The sequence below is a fragment of the Melozone crissalis genome, unplaced genomic scaffold (assembly GCF_028551555.1).
Source record: "Melozone crissalis strain CALT ecotype California unplaced genomic scaffold, PUWL_Pcris_2 ptg000323l_1, whole genome shotgun sequence".
NCBI lineage: Eukaryota > Metazoa > Chordata > Aves > Passeriformes > Passerellidae > Melozone > Melozone crissalis.
The window spans coordinates 88,709-112,493 of record NW_026536074.1 but is presented as its reverse complement, the minus strand read 5'-3'; the positions used below and the strand labels follow the sequence as shown (position 1 = coordinate 112,493).

The 23,785-nt window shown below is 64.0% G+C and overlaps 3 protein-coding genes across 3 annotated transcripts; 1 reads left to right on the top strand and 2 right to left on the bottom strand.

Moving 5' to 3' along the window:
* Nucleotides 1-2,120: 2,120 nt before the first annotated feature.
* On the bottom strand, nucleotides 2,121-13,353 carry SEMA6C (semaphorin 6C). Its single transcript, XM_054294792.1, has 18 exons — nucleotides 13,347-13,353; nucleotides 12,393-12,559; nucleotides 11,426-11,540; nucleotides 10,861-10,918; nucleotides 10,700-10,756; nucleotides 10,510-10,611; nucleotides 9,777-9,867; nucleotides 9,576-9,698; nucleotides 8,671-8,759; nucleotides 6,877-7,094; nucleotides 6,103-6,228; nucleotides 5,867-6,022; nucleotides 4,567-4,803; nucleotides 3,849-3,995; nucleotides 3,554-3,631; nucleotides 3,412-3,467; nucleotides 3,175-3,216; nucleotides 2,121-2,868 (listed from the first exon to the last, which is right to left on the bottom strand). The coding sequence occupies exons 2-18, from the start codon at nucleotides 12,499-12,501 to the stop codon at nucleotides 2,135-2,137; spliced, it is 2,538 nt and encodes an 845-aa protein (XP_054150767.1). The 5' UTR covers nucleotides 12,502-12,559; nucleotides 13,347-13,353; the 3' UTR covers nucleotides 2,121-2,134.
* Nucleotides 13,354-14,567: 1,214 nt separating this feature from the next.
* NUDT17 (nudix hydrolase 17) lies at nucleotides 14,568-16,666 on the top strand. Its single transcript, XM_054294790.1, has 8 exons — nucleotides 14,568-14,636; nucleotides 14,795-14,917; nucleotides 14,989-15,160; nucleotides 15,241-15,266; nucleotides 15,342-15,434; nucleotides 15,525-15,623; nucleotides 16,178-16,368; nucleotides 16,476-16,666. Exons 1-8 carry the CDS (start codon nucleotides 14,568-14,570, stop codon nucleotides 16,642-16,644), a joined length of 942 nt encoding a protein of 313 aa, XP_054150765.1. The 3' UTR covers nucleotides 16,645-16,666.
* A 987-nt stretch (nucleotides 16,667-17,653) lies between these two features.
* On the bottom strand, nucleotides 17,654-23,590 carry ANKRD35 (ankyrin repeat domain 35). Its single transcript, XM_054294789.1, has 12 exons — nucleotides 23,552-23,590; nucleotides 22,388-22,518; nucleotides 22,218-22,306; nucleotides 21,929-21,993; nucleotides 21,181-21,238; nucleotides 21,021-21,091; nucleotides 20,838-20,944; nucleotides 20,216-20,376; nucleotides 18,875-20,106; nucleotides 17,978-18,067; nucleotides 17,824-17,889; nucleotides 17,654-17,731 (listed from the first exon to the last, which is right to left on the bottom strand). The coding sequence occupies exons 1-12, from the start codon at nucleotides 23,588-23,590 to the stop codon at nucleotides 17,654-17,656; spliced, it is 2,187 nt and encodes a 728-aa protein (XP_054150764.1).
* Between the last annotated feature and the right edge of the window lie 195 nt (nucleotides 23,591-23,785).

Here is a 23,785-nt window from a genome sequence, read left to right as displayed (position 1 = left end):
CGCCCCCTCCAATCTCCCCTTCCTGCCATGCCAAAAAGTGCTTTGAAACCTCGACCTGCAGAGATCTGAAACTTTCCCCCAAAATTCCACCCAGCCAGGTGATCCAGGCTTATTCTGGGATGTCAATACCTGCATTGTTGGGAATGGGGAGAAATCCCACCCAGCTGGATTAGTGCTGAGCTGCCTGGGAATTCCAGCCTGAGCACAGACCTTGTGCAAGGACCTGCAAATCTCAGATCTGCAATGGCAACAAAAATATCCTCTTGCTGTGTTGCTTTGGGTGTGGAAGGGATTTTTTCCCTTTTTCCCATTATTTTCTTCTTCCAAAATTGGTGATTTTTGGATTGAGGCAACATCAAATGTTCGTCACATTGAGCATTTCACATTCTCAGGGAAAAGCATCCTTCACCTGTTTGTTTCAGGAAGAATTTGAGGGAGTTTTTCATCAAAACACCCAAAATAAAAATTTCCTTGGTTTTACAATATTTAGGCAAATATTCTACTTCCCACACTGGCCAGTGCTGTAAACACATGGAAATTCAGACATGGCAGCCTGGGATTCTGCTTGTCTTTGGAGAAACAAATGTCACTTTTTTAAACTAAAATTTCTATTTTTAAACAACTAAAACCTCTTTTAACATGCAGCTGATCTGTATTGTGCCTTCCTCCCTCAGTTATTGCCATCCTTCTCCTCAAAACAGGTGATTTAGCCAAAAAATCCCTTCAGCTGGGGAAAAAAGGAAGAGGAAATAAAAAATAAAAACTCCAAGGAGCTCTTGAGAACTGCTTTGGGTTATTTTTGGAGGAAATAAAGCTGAGGATGTTGTCACCTTTGGGAGGGGAATCCCCTGATTTAATTTCTGGAAATATCCATGTACCAAAGCTGACCAAAACTGATCTCTGCCTGGAATTCCAACCCAGCTCTTCCACAGAAAAACACCAGGAGCTTTTTAAGCCCAAAGCAGCATTTTTTAAGCCCAAAAGCAGCATTTTTTTTTTGGTCAGTAAATTCCCTCCCACGGGAGGTTAGGCCGGGCTGTGCCGTGTCAGGGATTTTCCTGCCCGCGCCATTCCTGAGAACACAGCCTGGCTGCCTTTCTCATCACACCCTTTGGGGTTAATTAATTAGCACCCTTTGGGGTTAATTAACACACTTTGGGGTTAATTAGCCCACTTTGGGGTTAATTGGACACGTGTTTCCCTCCTGTCTGCAGTGGGTGGTGTCAGTTCTCCCAAATCCTGCTGGGACACTCAAGAAAGGGGAGCACAGGCAGAGAATGGGGCACCCTCCGTTCCACCCCCATCCCCTTCCTGGGGAAAAATCTAATTATTTGATTAATCTGGACTTTATCACATTGTTCTCATCACTGAAGAAATCAGGGACACATTCCCTGAGTGCTGGGACAACACAAATGCTCAGCCCCCCCCCCTTTTCCACCAAGGGAAAATGCTTTGGAAGGCAGAAATGTCAACATTTAAATTCGTTTTTTGTTCTGTATTTTTTATTAAAATCCTCTGCCAATGTTGCCCTGGCCCAGCCCTGCTCCTACACAGTAGGATGGGCTGGGCCATGTGTCCCCCTTGCTGATGTCCCCAAAGGGGGGGGGTGACAGCAACTCCCACCCCTCCGAACAGAAAATAAATTAGAAAGAATAAAAACAAAGCAAAACCAGGGGGATGGGAGACGTGGAGACCTTGTGGGGACACGGGGATCCCTGTCACCCTGCTGGGGGCTGTCCTGGTGACATGGGGACAGAGAGCTGGGGCAGTGGGGACCCTGCACCCTGGGGGAGGTGACACTCAGGTGTCCTGGGAGGGTCTCAGGTGACACTCAGGATCCCCCCAGCTGCAGTTTTGGGGTGTCCTGGGAGGGTCCCAGGTGACACTTGGGGTCCCCCCAGTGCAGTTGGGGTGTCCTGGGAGGGTCTCAGGTGTCACTTGGGGTCCCCCCGGTGCAGTTGGGGTGTCCTGGGAGGGTCTCAGGTGTCACTTGGGGTCCCCCCGGTGCAGTTGGGGTGTCCTGGGAGGGTCTCAGGTGACACTTGGGGTCCCGGGAGGGTCCCAGGTGACACTCAGGGTCCCAGGTGACACTCGGGGTCCCCCCGGTGCAGTTTTGGGGTGTCCCGGGAGGCTCTCAGGGCCGCCCCGGTGCCGCGGGCAGCAGCAGCGGTTTGGGGAGCAGGGGGGGTTTCACGGACACCGAGCGCTCCAGAGCTCCGGGCCGGGGTCCCCAGGGCGTCCCCCCCGGTGTCCCCAACGAGTGCATGCGAGTGAGGCCCCGCTGCGGCCCGGGGGGGCTCACGGGGGTCCCCCCCAGCGAGTAGCTCTGCGCCAGCGGCCGCCGCGGGGCCGGGGGGCTGTCGGGGGGCACGTCCAGGCGCACCGGGCCGCGGTCGTGGGGGCCCAGCGGGGGCGCGGGGCCGCGGGGCAGCACCCGGTTGGCGAAGGAGCCGCTGCCCGGGGGGGTCCCGGGCCACGCCGAGCCCCCGGGCAGCCGCTGCAGCGTCTCCTCGCGGAGCGCCCCGCCCGGCGGGCCCGGCCCGGGGGGCTCCGCGGGGCCGCGCCGGGGCTCCCGCTCCCGGGGGGCGCGGGCCGGGGGCAGCGCGGGGGGCTCGGGCTCGGGGCCGGGGCCGGGGCCGCTCCCGTCCTGCGGCGGCAGCGCGGGGTACAGGCGGGGCACGGGCGGCTGGCTCGGGCTCCGGGGGGCGCAGGGAGGATCCGGGGGCGCTTTGGGGACGGCGGGGCGCTGGCAGCAGGTGGCCAGCAGCCCGGTGGCCAGGGCGCCCACGGCGAAGGCGCCCAGCACGCAGCCCACGAGCACCGGCACCGGAACCGTCGCTTCGGCACCGGGCCCGGGGTGCCGGACCCCTGCGGGACCTCCCGTCAGCCCGGTGTCCCCCCGCAAAACCCCCCCGGTCCCCCCTGCCATCCCTTCTCCTGTTCCTGGGGTCCCTCCTGCTCACTGGGGTCCCCCCATCCCAGGGTCCTTCTCCATCCCTTTTCCCCCCTTGGGATCATTGTCCCACCCCAGGGGTCCCTCTCCTGTCCCTGGGGGTCTCGTATTTGTCTCTGGGACACCACAATCCCCCCCCCCCCCCGCCAAGTTCTTGGTGTCCCCCTCCCCAAATCCTGGGGTCTCCCCCCACCCCAGGGTGCTCAGACAATGTCACTGACCGTGGGCCAGGTCTCCATCCTCGTCACCAACCCTTGTAGGCCCTGCGAGAGCAGAGCAAGGTCAGGCCAGGCCCCAGTGTGTCCCTTGGAGCCACCGATGTCCCCTCCACGTCCTCCCCATCCTCTGGCATCACCCACGTGTGCCAGAGCCACCCCAGTGCCACCCCGGTGCCACCTGCATCCCCCCGGAAACCCCCAAACATCCCCAGTGTCCCCCGTGTTCCCCCTTGGCTTCACCTTGGCAGGTCCCGCTGATCCCGAGCGATCCCTCCATGTCCTGCTGGAAGCCACTCCTGGGACACAGAGGGGACATCACCCGCTGTCCCCAGCGTGTCCCCACACGCGCCGGGAGGTCGGGGATGGGAGGGACAAAACTCACGGAAGGTCCTCGGAGAAGGGGACGCAGCCCCTGGAGGGCAGCCAGACACAATAGGGGTCTCGGGCAGCCAGGCAGCTCCTGCGGGGACACGGGGACACAGCTGCCATCCATGTCCCTGTGCCCGTGTGTGCCCGCGTCCCCTCCCCTGCCCTCGTGCCCTTCCATGACCTTGCACATCCTTGCGTCCCCATTCCCATTTTGCACATTCCCATTCCCATTTTGCACATCCCCGTTCCCTCCCGCCCCCTTTTCCATCCCTCCCGGCCCTCCCGAGCCCCGGCCCGGCCCCGCTCACCCTCGGCAGGAGCCGTGGCGGCCGCAGCGGCTCAGGGGCAGCCGCAGGAGGCACCCGGCAAAGGCCACGATCAGCTCCCGGCCCGGCAGGTGCAGCTCCAGCCCCAGCACCCGGCTGGGCACCCCGGAGCCCCGCGGGCTGTGGCACCTGCAGCCGAGGGCACCCGGGGTCAGCACAGCCCCTCTGAGACCCCCAAACCCCGATGGGCTGTGGCACCTGCACCCAGGGTCAGCACAGCCCCCCCTGAGACCCCCAGACCCCCATGGGCTGTGGCACCTGCACCCAGGGTCAGCACAGCCCCCCCTGAGACCCCCAGACCCACATGGGCTGTGGCACCTGCACCCAGGGTCAGCACAGCCCCCCCTGAGACCCCCAGACCCACATGGGCTGTGGCACCTGCACCCAGGGTCAGCACAGCCCCCCTGACACCCCCAAACCCCGATGGGCTGTGGCATCTGCACCCGAGAGCATCCGGGGTCAGCACAGCCCCCTTGAGACCCCCAAAACCCCTTGGGCTGTGGCACCCAACAGCACCCAGGGACAGCACAGCCCCCCTGACACCCCCAAATCCTCACAGCCCCACAGTGCCCAAGAGCCCTCCAGCACCACCAGCTCCAAGAGCACCCAGAACCCACCCCCCAAGCCCCCCAAGCCCCCCAAGCCACCTCTCAGTGCCCCCCAGCCCCCTCCAGCACCCCCCAAGCCCCCAGCCCCTCACCGCCCGGGGTCGTAGAGGCTGATCTCCTCGAGCAGCAGCGTGCTGTCCCTGCTGTCCCTGCTGTCCCCCAGCTCTCGGGGGTCCCTGGGTGCCGGGGTCCCCCCGGGGGGCTGCGCGGCCTCGGGGCTCGGTGCAGCTGCCAGCACCTTGAGCAGCCGCCCGTCCTCGGCGCCCAGGAACAGCACGGTGTGGTTCCCGCGGGGCCCCGCGCCCGTGTCCGCGGCCAGCTGGGTCAGCCTGCGGCAGGACAGGCTTTGGAAAGCCGGGCTTAGGGCTCAGGGGCTTCCTGCACCCTCCCGTGGCCCCACACACCCTTCTCAGGAACCCTGCGCAAGGACCGTCCCCACCCTGCAGCGCCCGAACCTCCTCTCATGAAATATTCCCTGTCCCCATGGCTGCTCCATCCACTCCCACAAATCCATCACTTTTCCTAAAAGTGATAACTTTTATCGTAGCTAGTTCACCCTTTTCCACAGCAGAGAGGAAAGAGTTCAAATCTCTCAGTGGGATGTTTTTCTTTCAATTTTTCCTGGTTGTAAATGTTTAGGGGGGGCGAAAAAATCACCTAATGTATCACTCTTAAAAGAAAGGACAGAAATGTGTTCCCTCATGATACCTTGGCTAAGTGGACTGTCTAAATATAAAATATATAAATATATATGTATAATTTGCTATATATTATTATATATTATTATATAATGTTATGTTATGTTATGTTATGTTATGTTATGTTATGTTATATTAATATATTAATTTTATTTATATAAATACGTACTATTTTTATAAAGATTAATATATAAATAAATTTATATATCATATATCATATATCATATATCATATATTATATATTATATATTATATATTATATATAGATAGAATATATAATATATTTATATAATAATATATAACGTATAATATTTATATAAATACTTATATATGAGTATTTACATATGAATTACATCATATTATGTTTATATGTTTTTAATATTTATGTTTATATATAAAATTTTTTATATATAAATATATAAATATATAAATATATAAATATATAAATATATAAATATATAAATAAAGATACCAGGTAAAAAGGCAATACTGGGGCAGCTTACAGTGCACCATGGTGATTTAGGAAACCAACTTCTGATGGCATCTCACTTCTTAAGTCCATCCCACCCCTGAGGCCACCTTGTCCCCAAGACCACCCTGTCCCTGAGGCCACCCTGTCCCCAAGGCCACCCTGTCCCTGAGGCCACCCTGTCCCCGAGGCCACCCTGTCCCCGAGGCCACCCTGTCCCCGCACCTGGTGCCGGTGTGGGTGAAGAGGGGCCTCCCTCCCGCGGGTCCCACAGCTCCGTGCAGCAGCGGGTGCTCCTTGGCGAACACCAACGTCTCATCGGGGAAGTCCCCGGAGGTGACAACGCCAGCAGCAGGTCCCATCCCGGCACAGCAGCCCGGCCTGCGGCACAGCTGGTGTGGGGACGCGGTTTCTGCGGCACCCAGGGGTGTCCCGGCGTGGGTGGGGGTACCTGGGTGTACCTGGGCTGGGGGACCCTGTCCTCTGGCACCGGGGCCCAGGCGGTGCCGCGGGGCTCGGCGAAGGGGCCCTCGAAGGAGCGCTCCACGTCCGCCAGGTAGAAGGCGCAGACGGCCGAGCCGGGGATGCTGCGGGGACAGCAGGGGGGGACAGGATGGCCTTGGGTTGAGCAGGGCCCCTCTGTGTCCCTGGTGTGTCCCCAGGCTCTGTTTCTTTGTGTGTGTCCTCTCTGTGTCCCCATGTCCCCATTTGAGTCCATCCCCATGTGCCCATTTGAGTCCATCCCCACGTCCCCCTGGACAATCCCTTTCTGTGTCCTCATGTCCCCGTTTGAGTCCATTCCCATGTCCCCCTGGACAACCCCCTCCCTGTGTCCCCATGTCCACATGTGAGTCCCTACTCATCACCCTGTCTTCGCATCCCCATGTCCCCGAGGTCCTCATGCCCCCAGGTCCCCAGGTCCTCATGTCCCCAGGTCCCCTGGTCCCCATGTCCTCATATCCCCATGTTCCCATATCCCTCTGTCCCCATGTCCCCACATCCCCATGTCCCTGTGTCCCCATGTCCCCATGACCCCATGTCCCACATCCCCATGTCCCCAGGTCCCCATGACCCCATATCCCCATGCCTGCGTCCCCATATCCCCACATTCCCCATGTCCCCATATCCCATGTCCCCATGTCCCCATATCCCCATGCCCCCACATTGCCATGTCCCGATGTCCCCGTGTCCCCACATCCCCACCTCCCAACGTCCCCACGTCCCCATGTCCCTGCCTGTTGGGTTGGGTGCCAAAGAGTGCCAGGACAGCGGGGCGCCCGTGCAGGGTCTGTGGCGGTGTCACAGCCTCCAGGACATCGAAGTAGAAGACGGTGTCCCCAGGGACGGAGCACTGCAGCCGCACCTTCAGGAAGGACGTCCAGCGCCGCTCCAGCACCCGCGGGGACCCGCCACTGTCATTGCGGCACACCCGGGCCACCCGCGCCACCAGCACCTGCACGGGGACTGGGTCAGAATCTGGACACCCTCAGGGTCACCACCTGGACACCTGGGTCACCACCTGGACACCTGGGTCACCACCCGCGCCACCAGCACTTGCACAGGGATGGGTCAGCATCTGGACACCATCAGGGTCACCTGGACACCCTCAGGGCCACCTGGACACCCTCAGGATCACCACCCGGGCCACCCGCACCACCAGCACCTGCACGGGGATGGGTCAGAACCTGGACACCATCAGGGTCACCTGGATTCCCTCAGGGTCACCACCTGGACACCTGGGGACAGCACCTGGACACCCTCAGAGTCACCTGGACACCCTCAGGATCACCACCTGGGCCACCAGCACCTGCATGGGGGTGGGTTAGCACCTGGACACCCTCAGGGTCAGCACCTGGACACCCTCAGGGTCACCACCTGGGCCACTTGTGCCACCAGCACCTGCACGGGGACTGGGTTAGCACCTGGACACCCTCAGGGTCACCTGGACACCCTCAGGATCACCACCTGGGCCACCTGGGCCACCTGGGCCACCAGCACCTGCACGGGGACTGGGTTAGCACCTGGACACCCTCAGGGTCACCTGGACACCCTCAGGGTCAGCACCTGGACACCCTCAGGGTCAGCACCTGGACACCCTCAGGGTCACCTGGGCACCCTCAGGATCACCACCCGGGCCACCCACGCCACCAGCACCTGCACGGGAACCTGCTGAGCACCTGGACACCCTCAGGGCCACCAGCACCTGCACAGGAACCAGGTCAGCACCTGGACATCAGGGTCAGCACCTGGACACCCTCAGGGTCAGCACCCGGACACCTGGGGGCAGCACCTGGACACCCTCAGGGTCACCAGCACCTGAATGGGAATGGGTCAGAACCTGGACACCATCAGGGCCACCACCTGGACACCTGGGTCACCAGCACCTGCACGGGAACCTGCTCAGCACCTGGACACCCTCAGGGCCACCTGGACACCCTCAGGGTCACCACCTGGGCCACCCATGCCACCAGCACCTGAATGGGGACTGGGTTAGCACCTGGACACCCTCAGGGTCAGCAGCACCTGCATGGGAACCGGGTCAGCACCTGGACACCCTTGGGGTCACCACCCAAGAGACCTGTGGGCATTGGCACCTGACACCTGGGGTCAGCACCTGGACACCCTCAAGGTCAGCACCTGGACACCCTTGGGGTCACCACCCCGGCCACCCAGGCCACCAGCACCTGCACAGGAACCTGCTCAGCACCTGGACATGTGGGGTCAGCACCTGGACACCCTCAGGGTCAGCACCTGGATACCTGGGGTCACCACCCAGGGGACCTGTGGGCATTGGCACCTGGACACCCGGGATCAGCACTTGGACACCCTCAGGGTCACCACCTGGACACCCTCAGGTCCCCACCCAGGGCACCTGGGCACCCCTGGGCATCATCATGGTCCCCCAGACGCCTCAGGGGGCACCCACAGGCCTGACACGCTGGTGAGGGGCTCAGGAGTCTCCCCTGCCTGGACCCCAGGGTGGGGGTCCCTGGCTGCCCCCCCTGTGCCCCCCATGCCCTGTGCCCCACCTTGCCCAGGGCGCTCAGCTCCACTGCCACCTCCCTGAAGAAGAAGTAGACGTAGGGGCCGTAGGGCAGCACCTGCACAAAGTGGGGTTCTGGGGGGAAGCAGGGGAGGTTGGAGTGACCATCAGCTCCTGCCACCTCCTGTCCTTGTCCCACAGCCTTGTGCTCAGCCCCCTCCCCTGTACCCCCAGATTGCAGCCCTGCACCCCCCGACCCCCATCCCCACATCCCCTTGCCCCACTCTGCCCCATCCCTCCACACCTGTACCCCCATCCGACCCCCACAGACCCCCCAAACCCCCACAGACCCCCGTCCCATCCCCATAGACCCCTACAGACCTTCTGTACCCCCAGATTGCAGCCCTGCACCCCCGACCCCATCCCCACATCCCCCTGCCCCATTCTGCCACATCCTTCCACACCTGTAGCCCCCTTCCCCACACTCTCCTACATCTCTGTACCCCCATCCCACCTCCACAGACTCCCACAAACCTCCACAGACCCTCAGAGACCCTCACAGACCCCCTGCACCCCCATCCCATCCCCACAGACCCCTGCCCCATTCTGCCACATCCCTCCATGCCTGTAACCCCTTCCCCACACCCACAGACCCCCACAGACCCCCTGTACCCCCATCCCCACAGACCCCCTGTACGCCCCATCCCATCCCACCCTCACAGACCCCCAGAGACCCCCAGAGACCCCCTGTACCCCATCCCATCCCCACATCCCCCTGCCCCATTCTGCCACATCCCTCCACACCTGTAACACCTGTAACCCCTTCCCCACACCCTCCTACACCCCTGTACCCCCATCCCACCCCCACAGACTCCCCAGAGACCCCCATCCCACCCCACAGACCCCCATCCCACCCCCCCAGACCCCCCCAGCCCCCCCATTTCGGGGTACCCTGCAGCCAGCGGGAGCTGTACTTGAGGGTGCGCAGCGGAGCCTGCCCGGGGCTCAGGCTGCGGTAGATCACGGCGTCACTGGCCTGGAAATCAGCCACGGTGGCCGAGTACAGGCTGCCATCTGCGGGGGGGGACACGCCGGGTCACCCCCGTGCCCCCCCGGACCCCCCCGTGCCCCCCCGTGCCCCCCAGCACCCACCGACAAAGAGAGCCACGACGCTTTGCTTGGCATCGAAGGGACACCGCGCCTGGCCGCTGACCTCGTCACCCTGCTGGGCCAGGCTGCTCACCTGGGGGGGGGGGGGACACGTCCAGAGGCCGTGAGACCCCTCCCCAAATAGTCAGCACCCCCTTTGTGCCATCCCCAACCCCATCGGGGTCCCCCCGGTGCAGTTGGGCTGTCCCAGGAGGGTCTCAGGTGACACTCAGGGTCCCCCTGGTGAAGTTTTGGGGTGTCCCGGGAGGGTCTCAGGTGACACTTGGGGTCCCCCCGGTGCAGTTGGGGTGTCCTGGGAGGGTCTCAGGTGACACTCGGGGTCCTGGGAGGGTCTCAGGTGACATTTGGGGTCCCCCCAGTGCAGTTGGGGTGTCCTGGGAGGGTCTCAAGTGACACTTGGGGTCCCAGGAGGGTCTTGGGTGACACTCAGGGTCCCCCTCAGTGCATTTTTGGGGTGCCCTGGGAGGGTCTCAGGTGACACTCGGGGTCCTGGGAGGGTCTCAGGTGACACTGAGGGTCCCAGGAGGGTCTCAGGTGACACTCGGGGTCCCCCAGCTGCAGTTTTGGGGTGTCCCAGGATGGTCTTGGGTGACACTCAGGGTCCCCCTTGTGCAGTTTTGGGGTGTCCATGGCTGAGAACCTCTGTGCTCTGGGAATTGCCCTGCTGGGGCTGAGACCCCCAGGATCCCCCCCCTCATTTCGGGGGTCCCCCCACCTGGTACGTGCGGCACAGGGGGCTGAAGGCGTTGGTGCCACAAGCCAGGAGGGTCTCGGCGTCGCGGGGCACCAGCACTCGGATGTAGTTGTGACACTCGTCCTGTGAGGGTGACACAGGTGACCCTGGTGCCACATCAAACCCCGCACCCCAAATTCCCGCACCCCAAATCCCCCTGACGCCCCCTCACCTGCCGCCGGCCCCTCATGGCGCAGTTCTGCCTGTCCTGCGTCTCCCAGGTGAGGTGCTGCCAGGTGAGATGTGCCAAGGGAGGGTGGGCACGGGGACCCTCGTGTGCCCCCCTGTGTGTCCCCTGCGTCCCCAAGGGTCGCTGTCCCTGTCCCCCCTTACCCGCTCCGGGTACAGCGTCCCCTTGTCCTGCCGCAGGTCGAAGGCGTAGATGTGGTCCCTGGAGGGGGGGGGGGGGTGAGTGTGCAAGGGGACACGGGGGTGTGCAAGGGGACATGGGGTGTGCAAGGGGACATGGGGACAACACGCACAGGGGGTGTGCAAAGGGACATAGGGGGTGTGCAAAGTGACAGGGGGTGTGCAAGGGGACACAAGTGATGTGCAAGGGGACACAGGGGTGTGCAAGGCACATGGAGACAACACAGGGGGTGTGCAAGGGGACATGAGGGTGTGCAAGGGGACACAGGGACAACACACACAGGGGGAGTGCAAGGGGCACAGGTGTGTGCAAGGGGACACGGGGGTGTGCAAGGGACACAGGTTGTGCAAAGTGACAGGGGGTGTACAAGGGACACAGGGGTGTGCAAGGGGACACAGGGACAACACGCACAGGGGGACAGTGCGGGGGTCACGCACTGACAAGGGCGCAGGAGCGTGCAAATCCTTGCACAAGCCCAGCTAAGGGTGCTCCCCACCGGAGCCGTGTCCCGGCGCACCGGGCGCTCACCGGGCGGCCACGAAGAGCGTCCCGTTGAGCCGCAGCATCCGCTGGAAGTCCAGGCCCAGCCGCGCCGTGCCGTTGTCCCCCCGGAGCCCCCCGAAACGCGGGTACGCGGCCGTGGCTGCGGGGCGGGGGGACACGGTGAGAGCCCGGGAACCCCCGGGATCGGGGCTGAGAACGGGAACCGGGACTGGGGTCTGAGAACGGGAATCGGGACCGGGGTCTGAGAACGGGAATCGGGACCGGGGTCTGAGAACGGGAATTGGGACTGGGACCGGGGTCTGACAATGGGAACCGGGACTGGGACTGGAACCAGGATCTGAGAACGGGAACCGGGACTGGGACCGGGGTCTGAGAATGGGAACCAGGACTGGGACTGGGACTGAGAACGGGAATCGGGACCGGGGTCTGAGAACGGGAACCGGGACCGGGGTCTGAGAACGGGAACCGGGACCAGAGTCTGAGAACGGGAACTGGGACTGGGACGGGTCTCTGAAAATGGGAATCAGGACTGGGACAGGGATCAGGGTTTGAGAATGGGAACCGGGACTGGGAAGGGCTGCGGGAGCTGCAGCGGGGCCAGGGCTGGGGGCAAGGCAATGGGGCAGTATTGGGGTCAGGATTGGGGCTGGGATTGGGGTTGAACTGGGATGGAAGCTGGGAAAATGGGGCTCGGATCGGGACCAGCATCAGAACCAGGATTTGGATTGGGATGGGACAGGGATTGCAGCCAGGATCGGGATCAGAATCGGAGCTGGGATTGGGATGGGATGGGACAGGGATTGGGATGGGACAGGGGTTGGGATTGGGATGGGACAGGGATTGCAGCCAGGATCAGGATCAGAGTCAGGGCTGGGATTTGGGGGTGGGACAGGGATTGCAGCCAGAATCGGGGCTGGGATTTGGGTTGGGATTGGGATGGGACAGGGATTGCAGCCCCCCCACCCCGGGGCCGCCCCCCAGCCCCGCTCACCTGCCAGCCCCACGGTGCTCCGAGCCACCAGGTCCCTCGGGAAGGACTGGGCGAGGGTCCCGGCGAGGAGGAGGAGGAGGAGGACGAAGAGCAGCGGGACCCCCGGCATCGCGGGTGGGGCTGGGAGCGACCCCCCCGCCCCGCCCCGGGCTGCGAGCGGGGGGAAACTGAGGCACGGGGATGAGAGGGGGAGTGGGGACAGTGTGGGGACAGCGTTCCCAGTGTCCCCAGTCCTCTCCGTGGTTCCCATTTCCCCAATGTTCCTGTCCCAAAGTCCCCAGCGCCCCCGTCCCAGTGCTCCCAGTGCTCCCAGTGCTCCCAGTGCTGCTGCCACCAGTGCTGGGACATTTCCCCCAGCACCCCTAAAACACCCCCCTACACCCCGACCCCGCACCCCAAATACCTCAAAGACACCCTCACAACACTCAGCGTCCCAGCCAAAATCCTAAAAAACCCTAAAACACCCCAAAACCCTAAAACACCCCAAAACCGCCCCGTCCCCAAGCTCCATGGCCCCATTCAGTGCCCTACACACGCCCTGCCCCAGCACCCCACAACACCCAGCCTACACCACAAAACCACCTCAAAACAACCCCAAACCACCCCAAAACTACCCCAAACCACCCCAAACCACCCCCTGCCCCAACACCCCACAACACCTAGCCTGCATCCCAAAACTACCCCTAAACCACCTCAAAACCACCCCAAAACTACCCCAAACCACCCCAAATCCACTCCAAACCACCCCAAACCACCCCTGCCCCAACACCCCCCAACACCCAGCCTACACCCCAAAACTACCCTTAAACCACCCAAAACTACCCCAAATCCATCCCAAACTCACCCCAAACTACACCAAACCCACCCCTAACTACCCCAAATCACCCCAAACCCACCCCCAGCCCCAAGACCCCTCCAACCCCCGCCCCTCCCGGACCCCTCGGCGCTCGGTACCGGCTCCGCTCCCCGCTCGGTGCCGAGCGGCTCCGCCCCGGAACGGGCCGGGACCGGGCACCGGCCGGAGCGGGGGCCGGTGTGGGGCGGGACCGGGGGACCCCCGTGGGGACCGCAGAGCCCCCGGGGCTGCCCCCGCCGCCGCCCTATAGATAGATAGGCGTTAATCCCCGTTAATGAGATGATCCTCATTAACTGCCGAGCCCGGGGGTGGGGGGTTGGGGGGGTTTTGCACGCGCGTGTGCGCGGCTGTGACACCCCCCCCTCCCCCCCCCCCCCCCCTCCGGTGCGCGCTCCCGCGTGTGTAACCGCCGGGCGCGCGCACGGTGCGGCGGCCACCGCGTGTGTGTCCCCTCTGTGTGTCCCCCTCTGTGTCACCTGCACCGTGTATGGCCACCGAGAGTTACTGGGAGTTACTGGGACGAACTGGGAGCACTGAGAAGCCCCTCTCCCTCGCGTCCCCGCTCAGGCTGCGCTGTCCCCGAGTGCCACCCCGTGGGGACATGGCAGGGGTGGGGGACGCTGGGGACACCCCTGAGAGTCGGGGGGTGCTGGGGGGGTCCCGAGGGGGCGGGCACGGGGTGACATCTGCTGGCATGGCCGGGGATGGCGCCGCTCGGGGACACGGGGGGGCGGTGTCCCCTCGGAGCGATGGTGGCAGCCCTGGGGACACGGCGGTGTCGCCGGAGTGTTGGTCGTGTCCCTGAGGGGTGGCAGGGGACAGTGTCGCCAGTGGGGGAATGCGGAGGACATGGACACACACAGGACACATGGGGGACACACATAGGGACACACAAGGGCGACACACGGCGGACACACATAGGACACACGGGGGAAACATGGGACACACACAGGACATAGGGGGGACACACACAGGACACGGGGAACACACACGGGACACACGGGGGACACATGGGACATACACAGGCCGCACGGGGACACACGAGGGACACAGACAGGACACGACGGACACCTACAGGACACATGGGGGACACAGACAGGACATGGGGGACACACACAGGACAAAGGGACACAGACAGGACAGAGAGACACCCACAGGACACACGGACACACAGCTGTCCCCAATCTCCGCTCCCCTCCCCGAGGGCGGCGCCATTCCCGGCGGTTCCTGCAGGGGGCGCAATCCCCGGCTCTGTTTCGGCCCCGCCCCCCCAAACGCGTCAAGCCCCGCCCACTCCCCAGGAGGCCCCGCCCCCCGTCATGGCGGGCGCGCGCGTGCTCGTGCACGTGCGGCGCGCGGGGGCGGGGGGGGCGGCGGCGTTCGGGCAGGTCCGGGGGGAACCGGGGGCAATGGGGGGGTCTGGGGGCAATGGGGGTAACGGGGGGACAGTGCAGGGCGGGGGGAGCGGGGACAGTGACAGTGACAGCGCGGGGACGGTGACAGCGCCAGCGCGGGGACAGTGACAGTGACCGCGGTGTCCCCGCAGAGTGTCACCGGCGTGTTCTGCCCCGCGCACACCGACGTGGCCCTGGTGAGCTGCGGGCTGGAGCGCGGCCGCTTCCTCATCTCCGATGTGCCCTTCCCCGGCTCCACCGTCACCGTCCTCAAGGTGCCACCAGCCCCGGTGTCCCCCTCCCGGTGTCGGAGCCATGGCACCCCTGACATGCCCTGTCCCCTCAGAGACCCCCGTTCTGCCCCGCCAAGCTGGGAGGGGACACGCCGGGTGACCGGGGGGGACACGCGGGGGTGACAGCAGCGGTGGCCGTGCTGCTGGAGGCCACCTGCGGCCACGTCCTGCTGACCCGCCGGGCCACCACCCTGCGACACTTCCCCAACGTTTGGGTGCCACCAGGTGAGCGCAAGGACGGGGACAGCAGCTCTGGAGGGGTCGCAGGTGTTTTGGGGTCCCCTGACCGCTGTCCCCCCACTCAGGTGGGCACTTGGAGCCAGGAGAAGAGGTGAGGTGACACCGCGGGGAGGGCAGGGGGTGCCCAGGTGAGTTGGGGACACCTGTGACACCCCGACCCCCCCAGCTAGTGGCCGCGGGGCTGCGGGAGCTGGCCGAGGAGACGGGGCTGCACCTGGAGCCCGGAACCTTCTCGTGGCACCTGCTCGGCCTCTGGGAGGTAACGACCCCTCCCCAAAGGGGGGCTGGGCGGGGGGTGACACCCCCGGGTGGCCGCTGTGTCCCACGGGTCACCCCTGCTCCCCTGCAGTCGCTGTTCCCCCCCTCGCTGAGCTGGGGGCCACCGCGGTGCCACCACATTGTCACCTACCTGGGGCTGCGCTCGGCCGAGCCCCGCCAGCGGCTGCAGGTGGGGGCAACTCGGGGGTGGGGGCACCACCGGGGTGGGGGCACCTCTGAGAGGGTCCCTTCATGGGTGGGGGGCACCTCCGGGGGTGGGGGCACCTCCATGGGGGTCCTCTGTGGGTGGGGGGCACCTCCGAGGGTAGGGTCCCTCCGTGGGTGGGGGGTCCCTCTTGGTCTTGCAGTCCCTCTCTGGGTGGGGGTCCCTCTGAGCATGAGGGTCTCTCTGAGGGTGGGGGTCCCTCCATGGGTGAGGTCCGTCCGTAGGTGGGGGCACCTCCAAGGGGGTCCCTCAATGGGCGGGGGGCACCTCCAAGGGGTCCCTCCATGGGTTGGGGGCACCTCTGAGAGGGTCCCTCAATGGGTGGGGGGTCCCTCTTGGTCTTTCAGTCCCTCTCTGGGTTGGGGTCCCTCTGAGGGTGGGGGTCCCTCATGGCCGGGCTATTCCTCCCCTGGAATCCCCTCCTGAGGCTGGGGTGCCTCTGAGGGTGGGGGTCCCTATGGAGGTTGGGGTCCCCCCCACCGTGGGGGTCTCTCCCTCCACGATGTCCCCATGCCCAGGCCCGGCTGTGCCCGAGCCCGGCTGAGGTCAGCGCCGTGGCCTGGCTGGAGCCTCCGGTCCTGGAGGCCATCGCTGCCACCGAGGATGGAGCCGAGGGACCGGGACCAGGACCGGGATTGGGATCAGGACCGGGATTGGGATCAGGACCGGGACCGGGATCACTCTCCAGCGAGCTGCCGGCCACCATAGGGTGAGACCCCCGCTGCCACCCTGGGGACAGCGACACGAGGCTGCAGAGCCCCTGGGGCTGCCCAGCCCCGTTCCTGACCCCGTTCCCGACCCCGTTCCCCGGTGCAGGATCACGGAGCTGAGCCCCGACGGCCTCCGCTGCTCCCGGATCCCCACCGGGACCCTCCTGCGCCGGGCCCCGGAGCGCGGCCCCGACCTGGAGCGCGTCAGCACCGGCACCAAATTCGCCCTGGGCCGGTGGCGGGCAGGGCCCGGCCGGGGGCAGGAGCGCGAATAAAATCCCGGCGGGATCCGAACCCCTCCTGGAGTGGGGTGTGCGTGGGGTCGGGGGTTCCAGGGCAATGGAGAGGGTGCACCCCGTTCCCTGGGGTGTGGGGATGGGGACACGGGATGGGACACAGGGTGGGAACACAGGATGAGACATGGGATGGGGACATGGGACACAGGACATGGGATGGGACACGGGATGGGGACATGGGACGGGACACGGGATGGGGACATGGGACACAGGATGGGACACGGGACATGGGATGGGACACGGGATGGGGACATAGGACACAAAATGGGACCCAGAATGGGACATGGGATAGGACACAGGACACAGAATGGGACAAGGGATGGGACATGGGACACAAAATGGGACCCAGAATGGGACATGGAATGGGACACAGGACATAGAATGGCACATGGGATGGGACATGGAATGGGACATGGAATCGGGACATGGGACACAGAATGGGACCCAAAATGGGGCATGAGATGGGACACAGGACACAGAATGGGACACGGGATGGGTACATGGGACACAGAATGGCACATGGGATGGGACACGGGATGGGAGCATGGGGCACAAAATAGGACCCAGAATGGGACATGGAAAGGGACACAGGACATAGAATGGGACATGGGATGGGACACAGAAAGGGACACAGAATGGGACACGGGATGGGACACGGGATGGGACACGGGACACAAAATGGGACCCAAAATGGGACATGGGATAGGACACAGGATGCAGAATGGGACATGGGATGGGTACACAGGTTTGGACACAGAATGGGGACACAGGACACAGAATGGGACACGGAAAGGGACTCATGATGGGGACATGGGACACGGAAAGGGACAGGGGATGGGGACATGGAAAGGGACACAGGATGGGCACAGGGGATGGGATACAGAATGGGACACGGGATGGGACATGGAAAGGGACACAGAATGGGACACAGGACACAGAAAGGGACACAGAAAGTGACACGGCCACGTGTGTGTCACAATTTCCCGGTTTAATGCCACAGCCCCGCTCCCGCCTCGGCCCGCAGGATCCGCAGCAGCGCGGCGTGCACGCCCTCGTCCATGAATCCCTGTGGAGGAACGAGTGTGGATTTTACCAGAATCCCACCCAAAACTGTGTCCCCACCCCCCAGAGACCCCGGGCAGGGCCGGGGGGTCCCACCTGGGCAGCCTGGAGGAGGTGGCTCCGGTACACGGCCACGGTGTCCCGGTGCTGCTTCTGCTGCACCTGGCGGGCACAGGGTGGCACTGGATGACTCAGGGTGACAGGAGGTGACAAAGGGTGACACGGGTGTGACACCGGGCGCTGTCCTCACCTCCAGCTGCAGCTGGAGCCGGGCGCTCCTGCCCCGCAGCCCCAGCACCTCGGCTGAGAGTTTCTCCGTCTCCACCAGCAGCTGCTTCAGCTGGGGGGGCAAAGTTGGGGCAGAATTGGGGGGCTGGGGGGGGGTTGGTTGCTCTCAGCACCCCCCAGAGCCCCCTTGGTTCCTGTCAGCCCCCAAAGTCCTGCTCAGCTCCCCCCGAAGTCCCCCCAAATGGGGCTGGGAGGGAGAAAAGGATGGGATGGGATCAATGGGAACAATGGGATCAATAGGATAGGATCTATGGGGTGGCATGGGATCAATGGGAACAATGGGAACAATGGGATCAATGGGATCAATGGGATGGGATTAATGGGATCAATGGGATGGGATGGGATCAATGGGAACAATGGGAACAATGGGATCAATGGGATAGGATCAATGGGATGGGATGGGATCAATGGGAACAATGGGATCGATGGGAACAATGGGAACAATGGGATGGGATCAATGGGATCGATGGGATCGATGGGATGGGATTAATGGGATCAATGGAATGGGATGGGATGGGATGGGATCAGTGGGAACAATGGGATCGATGGGAACAATGGGAACAATGGGATGGGATGGGATGGGGTCAATGGGAAGGGGACAGGGATGAAAATGTTGATGGGAACAACAGTGAGAAAGGGATGATGATGATGATGATGATGATGATGATGATGATGATGATGATGGAAAGAGGACTGGGAAGGGGATGGGGATGGGAGGGACATGGGGATGGATATGGGAGGAAGAAGAAGATGGGAAGGGGTCAGCGATGGTGACAAGGATGGCAGGAGGATGATGATGGGAATGGGAATGGAACTGGTGCTGGGAAGGTCCCGTCCCCGTCCCCAGCCCGTCGCTCACCTTCCCGTCCTTGTCGCGGCAGGCGCGCTCCAGCCGCCCCGCGCGCTCCCGCAGCGCCGCCACGCTGCGCTCCAGCCCCTCGGCCGTGTCCCGCAGCTCCCGCAGCTCCCGTTCCCGCCCGGCCGCCCTCTCCTCGGCCGCCGCCGCCGCCTCCCGCCACCGCTGCGCCTCCGAGCCCGGCGGGACCCCGGCGGTGCCGCGCTCCGTGCCCTGCCCTTCTCCCGCTTCTCCCGGTGTCCCGCCCTCCCCGTCATTCCCGGGGGTCTCTCCGGCCTCTCCCTCCTCCATCTCCGTGATGAGCTGCAGGGCCTCGTGCTGGGAGCGCACCAGCGCGTCCAGCCGCCGGTGCAGGTCCCGGAGGATTCCGGCGCCGCTGTCGCCGCCCGCCTCCCGCACCCGCGCCCCGAGCCCGTCCCGCAGCGCCCGCAGCTCCCGGCGGAGCCGCCACGCCTCGTCCCGCTTACCGGGATCCTCCCGCAGCTCCCGCAGCTCCCGCTGCAGCCGCTCCCGCTCCCGGCCCAGCCGCGCCAGCTCCACCAGGAGCTTCCCGTTCCCCTCCCGCAGCTCCAGCAGCTCCTTCTCCATCCTCCCGCCCTCCCTCGGCGTCTCCTCCCGGTGCTTCCCGCCCGGAGCCGGCTCTGTGCCGTTCACCGAGCACCGGCGGAGCTTTTCCAGGAGGGTTCGGGATCCCTGGAGCATCCTGGCGTGGATCTGGTCCTGCTGCTCCAGCGCCTGCTCCAGCCCCGCCGCCAGCTGCTCCCAGGCCCGGAGGGAGCGCTCGGATTCCCGGCGCAGCTCCCGGCTCCGGGAGAAGGCTCCGGCCTTCGCTTCCCGCATTTTGGAGCACTCCTCCCCCAGCCAGGCCAGGAACGGGATCAGCGCCGGAGCCTCGGAGCTGCCGTGTCCTCCTCCTCCTTCCCACTCTTCATCCCTCGTCCTCTTCCTCAGCTCCGCCACGCGCCGGGCCAGGAGCTCCAGGCAGGCGCCGTCATCGTCCTCATCCTCATCATCCTCATCCTCATCTTCCTCCCGTCCCGGCAGAAGCCGCACGAGCTCCCGCAGCCGCCGCCGGACGCCCTCGGCAGCTTCCTCCATCCTCCGGCATTCCAGAGTCTTCCTCGCCAGCTCCTCCCGCAGCCCCCGGGCAGCGCGTCCGTCCCGCTGCTCCTCTCCCTCCTCCTCTCCCTCCTCCTCCTCCTCGCCCTGGATTCCCACCTGTCCAGCGCCGTTCTCTGCAGGAGGGAACAGCGCAATCCCGTTTTCCCGATTCTTCTCCATTTTTTCCCATTTCCCCCCAATTTTTTCCTTTTTTTTGGGGGAGGGAGATCCAGGAGGTCTCACCTCTCCTTGGGACCTTCCGGAGAGCCCAGCTCGGGGTCTCCCCGGTGACATTCCCGGTGACATTCCCGGTGACGTTCCCGGTGTCCTTGTCCCCCTTGTGGCCCTGCAGCAGCTCGGCCACTTCCAGGCTGCCGTGAGCCAGGGCCAGCTCCAGTGCTGTCCTGAGCCGGGGATGTGACACGGAGGGACAGGGGAATGTGACACTGAGGGACAGGGGATGTGACACCGAGGGACACAGGGATGTGACACTGAGGGACAGGGGATGTGACACTGAGGGACACAGGGATGTGACATGGAGGGACAGGGAATGTGACACTGAGGGACACAGGGATGTAGCACCAAGGGACACGGGGATGTGACAAGGAGGGACAGGGGATGTGGCACCGAGGGACAGGGGGATGTGACACAGAGGGACAGGGGATGTGACACCAAGGGACACGGGGATATAACACCGAGGGACACGGGGACAGTGAGCGATGGCAGGGGGTGGCACAGGGGCACGGTGACAAGATGGCACCGTGACACAGTGGCACAGGTGACTCCCATCCCTTCCCCGCATTGGTGACACCACAAACCGATGTCCCCAGTGTCCCCAGTGTCCCCAGTGTCCCCTGTCACCCACCTGCCATCCCTGTCGGCCAGCCCAGGCTCGGCCCCACGCCGCAGGAGCTGGGCACACACAGCCGCGTGGTTCCCCTGTGCTGCCAGCATCAGGGGGGTCTGCCCGTGCTGGGGGGACACGTGGGGTGACCACCAGCCCTCGCTGTCCCCTGCCACCCCCTGCTGTCCCCCTGTCCCCACTCACGGCGTCGGGCACATCCAGCGGGGCCTCGTGGTCGCAGAGCAGGAGGACGCTGGAGGCGCAGCCCGAGGAGGCTGCGGGGGGACGGGGTCACTGCAGGGACTCTGGGGGACCCCCCTGGTGTCCCCCAAATCCCGGGGTGTCCCCGTGTCCCCCCCCTCACCGGCCCAGTGCAGCGGAGTCCGGTTCTGCCCGTCCACGTGGCGCTCGTTGGCTCCGTGCTGGGGGGACAGCGGGAAGGGGATGGGAATGGGAATGGGATTGGAAATGGGAATGGGAAATGGAGATGGGGATGGGGATGGGAATTGGGAATGGGAATGGGAATGGGATTGGGAATGGGATTGGGATGGGAATGGGAATGGGATTGGGAATGGGAGTGGGAGTGGGAGTGGGAATGGGATTGGGATTGGGAATGGGATTGGGATGGGAATTGGGAATGGGATTGGGAATGGGAGTGGGAATGGGAATGGGAATGGGATTGGGATTGGGAATGGGATGGGAATGGGATTGGGAATGGGATGGGAATGGGATGGGAATGGGATGGGAATGGGAATGGAAATGGGAATGGGAATGAAATGGGAATGGGAATGGGAATGGGATTGAGAATGGGAATGGAAGTTGGATTTGGAATGGAAATGGGATTGGGATTGGGAATGGGAGTAGGAATGGGAATGGCACTGGGCCCCCCATCCCAGCCCTGTTCCCATCCTTGTCCCTGTCCGTATTCCCTGTCCTTGTCTCCATCCCCATCCCCATCCTCATCCTCCTCTGCATCCCCAATCCGTGTCCTTATCCCTGTCTCTATCCTGGCCTCCATCCCTGATTTCACCCCCAGCTCCATCCCATTTCAATTCCCATTCCCATCCCCATCCCCATCCCATCCCATTCCCACCCCATTCCCATCCCCGTACCTGCAGCAGCACCTTCACGCACTGGGGCTGGCAGGCGATGGTGGCCAAGTGCAGGGCGGTGCTGCCTGTGGGGACAGGACGGGCTGGGGACACTCCTGGGGACACCTGCACCCCTAAGGGACACCCCCAGGGGACACCCTGCTCCATGAGGGGACACCCCATCCTTAGGGACACTCCCCACGGTGCTCCCGGGGGTCCCTCCCTTGAGGCACAGCTCTGGCCTCCTCCAGAGGTGACACAGGGACCTGCCTGGATGTCCCCAAGGTGTCCCCAAGGTGTCCCCACCCACCGTCATCGTTGCTCTCATTGACGGGAGCCCCGTGCTCCAGCAGCAGCGTCAGGCACTCGGTCAGACCCCCGGCCGCGGCCAGGTGGAGCCTGGGGGAGGTGACAAGTGGCCGTGACCGGTGTGTCCCCCCCTCCCGGGCCCCTGCCCGCGTCCCCCCGGCGGTGACATACGCGGATTGTCCCCTGGCGTTGAGCTTGGCGGGGCGGGCGGCCTTGCGGGCGGCCAGGGCGGCCACCCGGGCCACGTCCCCTCGTGTCACTGCCTCCAGGAGCTTCTGGTCCTGCCGCGTCCAGCTCTCCATCTGCTGGGGAGGGGGGTCCCCAAATCCAGGACAGGACCCCAAACCCCAGGACAGGGCCTCAAACCCCAGGACAGGACCCAAACCCCAGGACAGGACCCCAGACCCCAGGACAGAACCCCAAACCCCAGGACAGGACCCCAAAGTCCACCCTGAGACAGGACCCCAAATCCAGGACAGGACCACAATCCAGGACAGGACCTCAAACCCACGACAGGACCCCAAACCCCAGGACAAGACCCCAAACCCCACCCCAAGACAGGACCCCCCCCCCAGTGCGGGTCCCCCCCACGCATCTCCTGCCTCAGTTTCCCCACCCCGCGGGGCTCGGTGCGGGATCCGGGATCCCCGCGGAGCCGGGAGGGGGCGGAGAGGCCGGAGCGTGTCCCGGCCTGTGCCCGCCCGGCTGGTTTGGCGAGTGCCACCGAGCTGGGCTGGGCTGCAGCGTGGCACCGGGAGGGGCGGCACCGGCACCGGCACCGGGGTCTGAGAACGGGAACCGGGACTGGGATGGGCTGCGGGAGCTGCAACAGGGCCAGGGCTGGGGGCAAGGCAATGGGGCAGAATTGGGGTCAGGATTGGGGCTGGGATTGGGGCTGGGATTGGGGTTGAACTGGGATGGAAGCTGGGAATGGGGCTCGAATCGGGACCAGCATCAGAACTGGGATTGGGGCTGGGATGGGACAGGGATTGCAGCCAGGATCGGGATCAGAATTTGGGCTGGGATTGGGATGGATTTGGGGCTGGGACAGGGATTGCAGCCAGGATCGGGACCAGAATTAGGGCTGGGAGTGGAATTTGGGTGGGATCGTCGGAGCTGGATTGGGGTCGGGACTGAGGCAGCATCGGGGCTGGGATCAGGGCTGGCACCGGGGTTGGGATGGCAGCTGGGATCGGGATCGCAGCTGGAATCGGGATTGGGATCGCAGCTGGAATCGGGATTGGCATCGCAGCTGGGATCGGGACAGGGATCGCAGCTGGAATCGCGATTGGGATCGCAGTCCGCACGGGCCCCCCGTTCCCCGCCGGCACTCACCGTCACTTGCGAGCTGGAGCAGGAGAACATCCTCTTCATGGCCGGGACCCCCGCCCCGGGATCTCCCGGACCCCTCCCCTCCGTTCCCGGCCCCCCGACCCCTCCTGGCTGCGGGACCCCCCGGGAGCCGCCGCTCCGGGGCCGCGTCCTCCGCCCGCCCCGCCCGCTCCGCGCCCGGTCCCGCACCGGCCCGGCGGGTTCGGCACCGCCCCGGGAACGGCCCCGCCCCGCGGG